Consider the following 13792-nt stretch of genomic DNA (forward strand, 5'->3'; position numbering starts at 1 on the left):
GCGATTAGACCTCTCTTAGCAGTTTCTGAGTAGCTCCAGACTTGGCATCTGCGATCAGTTCAGTGCTTGTCGTTCCTGGTTTGACGTCACAAACACACCCAGCGTTCGCCCAGACACTCATCCGTTTCTCCAGCCACTCCCGCGTTTTTCCCAGAAACGGTAGCGTTTTTTCACACACACCCATAAAACGGCCAGTTTCCGCCCAGAAACACCCACTTCCTGTCAATCACATTACGATCACCAGAACGATGAAAAAGCCGTGAGTAAAATTCCTAACTGCATAGCAAATTTACTTGGCGCAGTCGCAGTGCGAACATTGCGCATGCGCACTAAGCGGAAAAACGCTGCGATGCGAAGAAATTTACAGAGCGAACAACTCGGAATGACCCCCAGTATTCTATACCAGACAAGCTTGCATTTTCCGCCAACCATTGAAAACATCCCCAAAGGGGAATTCCTTTGTCTAAGGCGAAACTGTACGGAAGACACGGTATATAAACAAAAAAGCCGTAAGCTGATGTCACGACTACAAGCCAGAGGCTATAGCAAACGTTCCCTAAAGAGAGCTCAACACTCTGTCTTCAAAACTAAAAGGGAATCCCTGATCTTCCAAGACGAGCCGAAAAATACAATTGAAGATTCCAAGTTCAGGTTTATAGGCACCTTCTGTCCCGAAAAGACGCGATTCAAAAACACTTACCGGTTCTACATTTAGACTCGGAATTATCACCTCTTCTAGATTCTACTCTACAAATTAGTTGGAGAAGATCCAACAACATTAAGGATGTACTCGTTCAGAGCCATTTCTCACGTGAACCGGTCAAATCTAGAAACGTAACTGGATCCTACCCATGCGGACAATGTAAAGCCTGCCCACAGATTCAAATTACTGACAGAGTGAAGGACAGACTGGGACAAGATATCCCCATACGACATTACTTCAATTGTGACACACAAGGAGTGGTCTACTGTTTAACTTGCAGTTGCAATCAACGGTACGTGGGCATGACTACAAGGAAGTTTAAAACCAGAATCCTTGAACATATGGGGTCCATCAGAAATGCAACATTAGATCTGTGAAAGGGCAAAAAGCTGACATCAGTAGCCAGGCACTACCATGCTCAACACCAAGACTCACCATGTGAAATGCGCGCCTTTGGACTCGACAGAGTCCATTTAGGCGTACGCGGGGGTGATCTTAGCAAAGAACTTTGTAAAACAGAAAGTGAATGGACCTTCAAGTTGGGAGGCCTTAAACCACTGGGTCTTAATGAATATATCAATTACAGCCTGTTTCTGTAACCCATTAATATCTCCCTCTTTGGCCAATAGTATACTGAGATCACTCTACTAAAATTTAGTCATATACTTTTGTTTAAATATTCCTCTTCTTTCCCCACATAGCAGTCCTGTAGCCACAATGTCCAGTTCACTCTACTATAAATATACTTTTGTTTCAATACTCCGCTTCTCTTTCCCCGCACAGCAGTCCGGCAGCTACAGTGTCCAGTTCACATCAATATTTCCCTCAAATTAGTGTGTCACCCTCCTTACTCAGTTCCCTAGTCCCTATCTTCATATCACACATCTCACACGGAACCCATGCGCACACACCATCCCGTTAAACCAACTTTGGCTTCACCCTCATCCAGATCCACTGTATATTTACACTCCTGATGGACTCGCTCTTGTTTCTCCCATTTCATCACATTCAGCCCATCTTATTCACATCCCACCCTATTTTTAGATGCACTTCGTTCATTACATCCAGCCCCACTTCATTCACATCATACCCTACTCTTCTTCTTTCCTTAATCATTTTCCACAAAGCTCTTCTTCACACCGCATAGTCACACCATTACACTCCCGACACACCTGTATAACCCCTATCCACATTGATCAACCCTGATGCCGGTATTCATATAACAAAATCTATTACTATTAATTTTTTAACAAATTTGGCATCAACATCAAAACACATAGGATATTGATACCCAATTTCTTAAATCAATTGTCTGCTAACCCATCGTTCTCCATCACATATTACATTTATTTCTCGTACCAATTCTCACAACTCACTAAAGCCTTTCATTATAACATCACATCACGCATCTATGTCAGCTAACTGACTACTATCTTTCTGTCCTAATTTGTCCTTTCCAACCATACAAAAAAAAAACTCTTGTATGAATTGGTCTCTGTCATTTTTTATCAATCCACCCTTCCATATCTCCTTAATTTTTTTTTTTTCCGCCCCCCTTTTCTCTTCCTTTTTGTTTTGCACACTTAAAAGGCCTTCTTCATATTTCTTCACATTACTTGCATCATACAGTTTTCGGTAGCTGCACTGAGAATTGTCCTTCTGCCACCAATTGCAACAATTGTAACTCTTGTACAGCTCAACTTAAGGTGGCCATCCACTACTCAGACTTGTCTGAACTGCAGATAGCATCAGATTTCTCTTGAACTCTCCCGGAAGCGTCCCGGGAATCGGATCAGACCCTGGCTTTAATTTTCATTACATTCACTTCAGATATATCTGATGCACACATGCTACATGTGACTGATCTGATGCTGCTGCTGCCGCTGTTCCCCCTCTTGGTGGGTGGGAGTGGCTAGGGAGATGCCAGTCAAGTGACGCTTCAGATTAATCTGATCAGATACATCTGAAGTAAAAAAAACTATCCGATGTGCACCTGTTTTTTTCAGATTCAGATAAATAGTTGGGGCAGCCTCAGAAATCTGTAGTTCAAACATATCTGACACGGGAGTGAGCATTGGATCTGAAGAGCCATCCACTGTGACACTTTTCTTCAGATATGACGGTCAGATGCATCGAAATTTAAAGAAAACTGCCCAAATCTGACTAGTGGATGGGGGCCTTTACACTTAGGGCCCTAGTAACTATCTTTCTCTCTATTCTCTTCTTTCATAGCCTATTTAGGTTAAAGAAACTTTCCATTCCCTTTTCCCCTTTTTGATTTGTCACCTATTAAAAGAAGTGTAACCCATTATCGCCCAGCTCCTACTCAGGGTTAAAAACAGCAATTCCCTTTCCTTACATAGTTCTTATTATAATTGTTACCTTATCTGCCCGAGATTAAAAGAAACATTCTTTTCTCTTTTATTTTGTTATCATAAATGTAACCTATGTATAGTTTATATTACACTCACAAGAAACCCCCATCTTTATATTTATATTCATTTAAGGTCATGTGGCCCTCTGTTTGAAATGCGTTCGCAATTCTGTAATTTTTTCTCTTAAAACAATCTTTTTCATATTTCTTTCAGATCGATTATGTGCACATATTAAATTCATAATATGATTGCACAATCATTACTTAATGTTGTCAAAATAATTTGGTCGTTTTTTGGTTTATTTTACCATTGGTTTTAACTATTATCTATATTCTTTACCATGATTAATAGACACTTTTTACTACTTTTTCCCTATCTCTAATATGATGGACTCCGTGCTAAAGTCAGAATATAATTGATTCAGCTGAATGACCACGGCTGTGCAGCAACCTGAATGCGAGGGACCCCCCCCCCCCCCCCCCACTGATTGGACACTTGCTGATCTCTACTCTGATAAAAACCCGCAGTTGCCCACCACGCCACAGGAAGTGACCAAGCCCGGCGAACGGGCGAAACGCGTCTTCCGACCCCGGGCTGTCCGGGACCACCCACATCTCCAACTGTCTGCCTTCGCCTGAGCTTCATCAAGGATAGCGGCCTCACAACAACTTCTGAACCGGAGGATACGTCCGCTGTGCAGCATCTGATGGTCGGACGAACTTGACCCAGTCACGGTACAGCGGCTTTCCAGCACCCTCGAACTAGAGCACACTTATACTGTGTGGCATCTTACGACCCTCCCAGACACAGTCACGGGTAATATCTGTTCTCATTACCCGTGTATTGATATATGAAGCAGTCAGCATAGGTGCATTTTTGGCCGCCTCATGTTAGTATCCGACAATTAAAACAATCACGGATCTGCCTATTAAGGCTGCAGCTGGTGACCGCCAGAAGGGTGACACCCATTATCACTATTATGATTGTTTGTCAACAGTATTCCAATACCCAGTTACTATAGTTGGTTTAATTAGTGTTATTATCTTGTGACCGCAGTTCCTTATTGGGAGAGGATAATTGTCATTTTTGTCACATAAGACTTGCTCAACGGTGTGTATGCATATATATATATATATGTACTCTATGACCAGTATATTTATTCTGGCCACAGTATTGTTTTTCTTTTCCTGCTTATACAGTGGGGGTGTATTTACAGCTCCCCTTACAGTCGCAGTCTTTTATTAGGAGAGGAGAACTACTACTGCTATATATTTCTTTGAAATTCGCTACCCCCCTTTAATTTAATAATTTATTAGTACAGTGTACATCCCTCTCGTAGATTACCATTGGATAGCCATATCTTACCAAATATATTGTGCATAAATGTTTATTCATTTGCAAAAAACCTGTACCTTTGGAAGCTTATGAGGTCCTCAATCCTCCTCCTATTTACGATTATTTGGTACCTGTATCTGACATCCTCATCACCTGATACCTACATCCGATTATCATTTTGTACACAGATTTCAATTTACATGTAGAGACCTTCAAAATTGAATGCTCCCTTGTACAAAATCTCACAGCCCACCTGTCTCTGTTCTTCTCACTTTCACTATCTTTCGGGACTCTCACCATTGATTCAGGGTTCTCCCTGTCTAACGATGGCAGCAGATCCCCCTTTTTAGCTCTCCTCCCAGGACCCTATACTATCTCTCATCATCACCCAAGAATATTCGTGAACTCTCATCAGTAATTCTAGAGCACAAGATTATTGGTACCTTTTCTACTATCATACCACACTGGAAACGCCCGAACCCATCCGATCTTGGAAGCTAATCAGTGTTGGGCTGAGTCAGTACTCAAGTAGGAGACTTTTGAGGAATACTCGGTGTAGTAGAAATTTTCGGCCGTTCGTGCTCTATGTCTAACGCTGACAGCAGATTCATCTTTTGTATCAAATTCTCCTCTTTTCCTCTCTTCCAAGACAATCAGCAGGTTCAATCTGATATATAATTTTTTGATAGCTGCACTGAGAATTGTCCCTTCTGCCACCAATTGCAACAATTGTAACTCTTGTACAGCTCATATCATATCCCTCTCCCGCAGGCAGATCTTGGAGTTAAATTTGTGGATTTACTGTTTATTGTAGATTTGATTCAGCCTAGACAGCTCACAATTATTATCCAATATATATTGGCATTATTGACTTATTCTGTGTGTTTTTTTCTTCTTTTCAATCATGTATCCAACTACTTTATGTTTTATCTTATGACACGAATAAAAAGTCAATGATTTTTTTTAACTATCTTATTCTCAATACTTTAAAATCATTTAAGAGTACACCCACAAAAAAAACTTCTTTTCTCCTTTGTTGCCATTCACTATCCAGCATGCTTATTCTGCGGCAGGATTGCCGTGTCCTAAATCTGTTAAGGCCCACTCTACTCGTAAGGTGGGTTCTTCCTGGGCGGCGGCCCGGGGTGTTTCGGCTTTACAGCTTTGCTGAGCGGCTACTTGGTCAGGGTCAAACACGTTTGCTAAGTTTTACAAGTTCCATACTTTGGCCTTTGAGGACCTACAGTTTGGTCATTCAGTTTTGCAGGAGCTTCCGCGCTCTCCCTCCCGTACTGGGAGCTTTGGTACATCCCCAGCATCCTCTAGGACTTAAGAGAAAGTAGGATTTTAATTACCTACTGGTAAATCCTTTTCTCGTAGTCCGTAGAGAATGCTGGGCGGCCGCCCAGCGCTTCGTTCTGCTGCTATAAGTTACTTAAGTTTAGTACGGCCTTGTTACTTGGTTAAGTGCTGTATTGTTACTTATGTAAGTGCTATTGTTCAGCTGTCACTGACTTGTTCAAGCTGGTTTGCTTGGTTTGCCTTGTTATGTGTGAGCTGGTGTGAATCTTGTATTTCCTTCTCTCGAAGTATGTCCGTCTCCTGAGGCACAGTTTCTAGACTGAGGGGGACATGTACTAAGCAGTGATAAAAGTGGAGAAGTGAGCCAGTGGAGAAGTTACCCATGGCAACCGATCAGCATTGACGTAACATTTCTAATTTGCATACTATACAATTGTACTGAGCAGCTGATTGGTTGTCATGGTAAATTTCTCCACTGGCTCACTTCTCCACTTTTATCACTGCTTAGTACATGCACCCCTTAGTCTGGTAGGAGGGGCATAGAGGGAGGAGCGAGCCCACTCTATTAAACTCTTAAAGTGCCCATGGCTCTTGGGGGACCCATCTATACCCCATGGTACTAATGTGGACCCCAGTATCCTCTATGGACTACGAGAAAAGGATTTACCGGTCAGTAATTAAAATCCTATTTTTTTTTCTCCTTATTAAAAATGATCAATAAGTAGAGGCTAGATAATTTTAAGGAAACTAGATTTTCAGTTTTCCGTGGAATTCCTTAAGTTAAACAATAACACTGACTATGTAGTGTCCAGCATTCTCCATGATTGGGTGATTCGTTCCTCACTTCTGTTGCCAGTTAACAGACAACGATGTTGTCCGTGCATAAGTAACATGCTGCTGGCTTGAAGAGAGCCACGGGAGTGCAGAGGGCTGCATAAGCGGTTGCCTTGGGTAAATAATACTCACTGGTGTATAACATCATGATTTCTCTTTTAAAATCAATACACAAAAACTTCAGCTTTGTGTGTTGTTATCCTTCAAAGTGGAGCTATAACCATGGATTTTCACGCACATCTGAAGTAAGAGTACATCATGAAGAGCCTGCATGTCAGGCTAGCTGTCTGTTCTAGAAATGACATTTTACGTGTTATCAGTAAAGGTACTTGTGTGGGCTTATCTAGTCCATTCAGGCACATGCGTTTTGTGTTGTATGTGTAATATGTACTTTGCATGTTTTTGTCAGTGAAAGGAATTGATTGTAGTATTAATAATTGCATTTTAAAATGTACAAAAAATACAGTAAATTTATAAGGTGTGTTATTTATTTGTTTTCATTTTTAGGAAAGATTTTATAATTTATCAAGAACCTTCTGTTTCTCCTGCTCATGTCACTGATAATGGCTTTGCAGATAAGGTTGGTTGGATCTTGCACGTTACAGGTTTTAGGTGTATTGTTTATATAATGCTGACTGATGCATTCACTCCAGTATTAATTGGGAATAGCTATATTATTATTATTATTATTATTATTATTATTATTATTATTATTATTATTATTATTATTAACCTTTCGTAAACTGGATGAATATATTTGAAGTCGTCTTTATAGTTACTTCAGTTACTTGTGTGAAACACTGGTTCCTTATATATGGTTATACACTTCTAGTGCTTACAATGCACCAAGCACTTCCATGCATCAGTACTAAATAGCTGTAAATAGGGAAATAAGAATGATAAAATGATTGTAACAGCTGTTATGATAAAAATAACAATGATGTATTAATTTTCTGTTTACTCAGGTTTGAAGGCTATCCATGCTTGAGCACAGGTTACTCAGTCAATTTGATTTAACCATATGGACTCCAGCTTGGATATCCTTAATACCTGTACGGTACTGCCAGAGTTTGGGAAGCTCTGCATTGAGGCATATATAGTTAGAAATCAATCATCCAGGGTACAGGGAACGTTAAGCGATACCTCTGCCATATAATATAAGGTCTGTCAAAGTACTTTGAACCAGTGGAAATACAAGTATTCTCAGTGGGAGGGTGTTACGTTTTATATTACTTAAGTTTTCTTTCCTGACCGTTTTATAATAGATCTTATATAAAAGATTGATGTTTGCTTATTTCTCTTCTAGATAATGCTATGTTTTTCTAATGGAAATCATTATGACATCATATACTCTGCTGACTTTGTTGAGAATGCCGCTGTGTGCCAATGTAAGTAATTATAGGATAATTCTATAGCACTTCCATTACTATATATGGAACACTTATTCCAAAATATCCCGTAACATTGTAGTAAATGGTTCTTAACTTTTTAAAAATATTAAATGTATGGAAAATTCGATATATTCAAGGTAAATGTAGACCAGCATTTCCAAAGTCAAATACCAGGGATCCCTCACCGTGCATGTTTTCCAGATCTCCTAGTTAATGCACAGGTGTAGTCATTACTGGCGGACACATTTTAAAAGTTCTACAGGTGGGGCTCATATAATTTACTGAGGAGATGTGTAAAACATGCCGTGTTATGGGTCCCTGAGGACTGGAGGTAGGAAATGCTAGTCTACATTAATATTGATCATGTATTAAGGAGATTGCATTTAAGTAAGCGCAGAAGATGATTTTTCACCCTACCAACTAATATGACCTGTTTCTCTTTTTAATTTTGAAGCTATAATTTATGAATTACTCTATGAAAAGGTATTTAAAGTTGATGTTGAAAAATATGTGTCAAAAGCGGGGAATTTTGACACCCAAGCTGAAGAAGAGGTCTTTGAGAGTGGTGCTTCTGGATCTGATGGGGAAAGTGAAGATGCTGGGTATGGATGACAGTGATGTGCACTGATGTATGTCAATATTTTCCAGTGACTATGGCCCTCATTCCGAGTTGTTCGCTCGCTAGCTGCTTTTAGCAGCCGTGCAAACGCTAAGCCGCCGCCCTCTGGGAGTGTATCTTAGCTTAGCAGAAGTGCGAACGAAAGGATCGCAGCGCTGCTACAAAAAAAAGATTGTGCAGTTTCTGAGTAGCTCGAGACCTACTCCTAGCTTGCGATCACTTCAGAGTATTTAGTTCCTGTTTTGACGTCATGAACACGCCCTGCGTTCTGCCAGCTACGCCTACGTTTTCCCACCCACTCCAGCGTTTTCATGTGGCACGCCTGCGTTTTATCACACAATCGCCAAAAACGGTCAGTTACCACCCAGAAACACCCACTTCCTGTCAATCACTCTGCGGCCAGCAGTACGACTGAAAAGCGTTGCTAGAGCTTGTGTAAAACTGCATCGGCTTTTGTGAAAGTACGTCGTCGTGCGTGCGCTTTGAGCCGCATGCGCACGAAAGCAGCTAGCAATCAACTCGGAATGAGTGCCTATATATGATTTGACTGAATTGTAATTTAATTCAAGTATGAGTTACCTGTTGTAGAGTTTCTGTTTTTCTTTAGACCTATAAACACAGAATAATGAAAGTTTTTAGGTTTTGTTAAGTTCTGCATAAATTATTGCTGGTTAAAGACAAACAGAAAAGACAATGGACTAAAGTAATCATTTTAGATTTGCCAAAGCAATTGCAGGCTTTGTACATTAAGACGTGGAAAATTTACATTTCTCTTACGTCCTAGAGGATGCTGGGGACTCCGTAAGGACCATGGGGTATAGACGGGCTCCGCAGGAGACATGGGCACTATAAAGAACTTTAGAATGGGTGTGCACTGGCTCCTCCCTCTATGCCCCTCCTCCAGACCTCAGTTAGATCCTGTGCCCAGAGGAGATAGGGTGCACTACAGGGGAGCTCTCCTGAGTTTCTCTGAAAAAGAATTTTGTTAGGTTTTTTATTTTCAGGGAGCACTGCTGGCAACAGGCTCCCTGCATCGTGGGACTGAGGAGAGAGAAGCAGACCTACTTCAGTGATAGGCTCTGCTTCTTAGGCTACTGGACACCATTAGTTCCAGAGCGAGTCGGAACGCGGGTCTCCCCCCGCCGTTCGTCCCAGAGCCGCGCCGCCGTCCTCCTCGCAGAGCCGGAAGATAGAAGCCGGGTGAGTATAAGAAGACTTCAAGACGGCAGAAGACTTTTGATCTTCACTGAGGTAAGCGCGCAGCGGTAACGTTGCGCGCCATTGCTCCCACACACAACACACACTGGCAGGCACTGATGGGCGCAGGGGGGGCGCCCTGGGCAGCAATATAAACCTCTAAGACTGTCATATGAGTATTATAGGCTGCAGAGGCAGAAGTTATATAAATCCCCCGCCAGTATTATAAAATTGCACCCACACACACTACACACACTAGCGGGCACTGATGGGTGCAGGGCGCAGGGGGGGTGCCCTGGGCAGGAATAAAACCTCTGTTTCTGGCATAGACACTGCGGAGGCAGTAATTCTATAAATCCCCCGCCAGTTTGAGATATTTTGAGCGGGACCGAAGCCCGCCGCCGGAGGGGGCGGAGCTTGGTCCCTCAGCACTAACCAGCGCCATTTTCTCCACAGAGATCTGCAGAGAAGCTGGCTCCCCGGTCTCTCCCCTGCTGAACACGGTGACACAGGGCTGAAAAGAGGAGGGGGGGCACTTGTAAGGCGCAGTGAGTGCATTACACAGTAATATAATATAAAAGTGCTATTATCTGGGACATTATTTTCCAGTGTCAGTTGGCGCTGGGTGTGTGCTGGCATACTCTCTCTCTGTCTCTCCAAAGGGCATTATTGGGGAACTGTCTCCTTATAACTATATCCCTGTGTGTGTGGGGGTGTCGGTACGAGTGTGTCGGTATGTCTGATGCGGAAGGCTCAGCTAAGGAGGAGGTGGAGCAGATGATTGTGGTGTCGCCGTCGGCAACGCCGACTCATGATTGGATGGACATGTGGAATGTTTTAAATGCAAATGTCACCTTATTACATAAGAGATTGGACAAAGCAGTGTCCAGAGAAAAAGCAGGGAGTCAATCCACGGCTTCGGCTGGGTCACTGGGTCCTTCTGGGTCTCTAAAACGTCCCCTATCCCAAATAGCAGACACTGATACCGACACGGACTCTGACTCCAGTGTCGACTACGATGAAGCGAGGTTACACCCAAGGGTGGCAAAAGGTATTTATTATATGATTGTTGCAATAAAAGAAGTTTTGCATATCACAGATGACCCCTCTGTCCCCGACACGAGGGTGCGCATGTATAAGGAAAAGAAACCTGAGGTAACCTTTCCCCCATCTCATGAGCTGAACGAGTTATTTGAAAAAGCTTGGGAAACTCCAGATAAAAAACTGCAGATTCCCAAGAGGATTCTTATGGCATATCCTTTCCCTGCACAGGACAGGGTACGTTGGGAATCCTCTCCCAGGGTGGACAAGGCTTTAACGCGCCTGTTCAAGAAGGTGGCGCTACCGTCTCCGGACACGGCAGCCCTCAAGGATCCTGCTGATCGCAGACAGGAAACTACTTTAAAATCTATTTATGCTTTACTCAGACCGGCAATTGCATCGGCATGGGTGTGTAGCGCAGTTGCAGCTTGGACAGATACCTTGTCAGCTGACCTTGATACCCTAGACAGGGATACCATTTTATTGACCTTAGGTCACATTAAAGAAGCAGTTTTATATATGAGGGACGCTCAAAGAGACGTTGGGCTGCTTGGTTCAAGAGCCAACGCCATGGCGATATCTGCTAGGCGAGCCCTGTGGACCCGCCAATGGACGGGTGATGCCGACTCAAAGAAGCATATGGAGGTTTTGCCATACAAAGGTGAAGTTTTATTTGGGGAAGGTCTTGCGGACCTGGTTGCCACAGCTACCGCGGGTATATCTACCTTTTTGCCTTTTGTTCCCCCACAGCAAAAGAAAACTCCACAATATCAGATGCAATCCTTTCGGTCTCATAAGTCCAGAAGAGGTCGGGGCTCATCTTTCCTCGCCAGAGGTAAGGGTAGAGGGAAGAGAGCACCTGCTCCGGCTAGTTCCCAGGAGCAGAAGTCCTCCCCGACATCTACTAAATCCACCACATGACGCTGGGGCTCCACTGAGGGAGTCCGCACCGGTGGGTGCACGTCTTCGACTCTTCAGCCAGGTCTGGGTTCTGTCAGACGTGGATCCTTGGGCGATGGATATCGTATCCCAAGGCTACAAACTGGAATTCGAAGAGGTGCCCCCTCGCCGATTTTTCAAGTCAGCCTTGCCAACTTCTTCCCCAGAGAGGGAAGTAGTGTTAGCTGCAATTCAAAAGCTGTGTCAACAGCAGGTGATTGTCAAGGTTCCCCTAGTCCAACAGGGGAAAGGGTACTATTCGACCCTGTTCGTGGTCCCGAAGCCGGATGGTTCGGTCAGACCCATTTTAAATCTAAAATCCCTAAACCTGTACTTGAAAAAGTTCACATTCAAGATGGAATCGCTCCGTGCGGTGATCTCCAGTCTGGAAGGGGGGGATTTTATGGTGTCACTCGACATAAAGGATGCATACCTTCATGTCCCCATATATCCTCCTCATCAGGCGTACCTGAGATTCGCTGTACGGGACTGTCATTACCAGTTTCAGACGTTGCCGTTTGGGCTTTCCATGGCCCCGAGGATTTTCACCAAGGTGATGGCGGAGATGATGGTGCTCCTGCGCAGGCAGGGAGTCACAATTATCCCATACTTGGACGATCTCCTGATAAAAGCAAGATCGAGAGATCAATTGCAGAAGAGCGTGTCGCTCTCCCTGAGAGTGCTACAACAACACTGTTTGATTCTCAATCTGCCAAAGTCACAATTGATTCCAACGACTCGACTATCATTCCTAGGCATGAATCTGGACACGAAACAGAAGAGGGTCTTTCTCCCGATGGAAAAAGCCCAGGACCTCCAGAACATGGTCAGAGACTTGCTAAAACCAAAAAGAGTGTCTGTTCATCAATGCACTCGAGTTCTGGGAAAAATGGTGGCAGCCTATGAGGCCATCCCCTTCGGCAGGTTTCATGCAAGGACGTTTCAGTGGGACCTCCTGGACAAGTGGTCCGGGTCCCATCTACTAATACATCAGAAGATAAGCCTGTCCCCCCGGGCCAGGGTGTCTCTCCTGTGGTGGCTGCAAAGTGCTCACCTTCTAGAGGGTCGCAGGTTCGGCATTCAAAACTGGATTCTGGTGACCACGGACGCGAGCCTCCGAGGATGGGGAGCAGTCACACAAGGAAGAAATTTTCAGGGGCTATGGTCAAGCCAGCAGGCTTGTCTACACATCAACATACTGGAATTGAGGGCCATATACAACGGCCTACGACAAGGGGAGAATCTTCTTCGCGACCTACCGGTTCTGATTCAATCAGACAACGTCACAGCCTTGGCTCATGTAAACCGCCAAGGCGGGACAAGGAGCAGAGTGGCGATGGCGGAAGCCACCAGGATTCTTCGCTAGGCGGAAAATCACGTAAGCGCTCTGTCAGCGGTCTTCATTCCGGGAGTGGACAACTGGGAAGCAGACTTCCTCTGAGACACGATCTCCATCCAGGGGAGAGGGGACTTCATCAGGACGTTTTTACAGAGATAACAAGTGTTTGGGGAATTCCTCACATAGACATGATGGCGTCACGCCTCAATAAGAAGCTTCGGAGGTATTGTGCCAGATCAAGGGACCCTCAGGCAGTAGCGGTGGACGCCCTGGTAACACCTTGGGTGTTTCCGTCAGTCTGTGTTCCCCCCTCTTCCTCTCATCTCAAAAATATTGAGAATCATAAGACAAAAAAGAGTGAAAACAATCCTCATTGTTCCAGATTGGCCTCGAAGGGTCTGGTATTCAGATCTTCAGGAGATGCTCACAGAAGATCCATGGCCTCTTCCTCTCAGGGAGGACCTGTTACAACAGGGGCCCTGCGTGTTCCAAGACTTACTGCGGTTATGTTTGACGGCATGGCAGTTGAACACCGAATCCTAGCTGGGAAAGGTATTCCGGAGGAAGTCATCCCTACTCTGATAAAGTCTAGGAAGGAGGTGACGGCAAAACATTGTCACCGTATCTGGAGGAAATATTTTTCTTGGTGTGAAGCCAAGAATGCTCCTACGGAAGATTTCCATCTGGGCCGTTTTCTCCACTTTCTACAGACGGGAG

General features: G+C 43.9%; 1 protein-coding gene and 1 pseudogene across 1 annotated transcript in view; both read left to right on the forward strand.

Moving 5' to 3' along the window:
• The window catches only part of OTUD4 (OTU deubiquitinase 4), a 109296-nt gene that overhangs the window by 42022 nt on the left and 53482 nt on the right, over positions 1–13792 (forward strand). Inside the window, exons 5-7 of the mRNA XM_063920605.1 lie at positions 7057–7129; positions 7856–7937; positions 8395–8542. Of these exons, the coding sequence (XP_063776675.1) occupies positions 7057–7129; positions 7856–7937; positions 8395–8542 (303 nt within the window). The remainder of the gene's footprint in view (positions 1–7056; positions 7130–7855; positions 7938–8394; positions 8543–13792) is intronic.
• On the forward strand, positions 4860–4978 carry LOC134933861 (5S ribosomal RNA; annotated as a pseudogene).

This window comes from Pseudophryne corroboree, chromosome 1 (genome assembly GCF_028390025.1).
Source record: "Pseudophryne corroboree isolate aPseCor3 chromosome 1, aPseCor3.hap2, whole genome shotgun sequence".
Lineage (NCBI taxonomy): Eukaryota > Metazoa > Chordata > Amphibia > Anura > Myobatrachidae > Pseudophryne > Pseudophryne corroboree.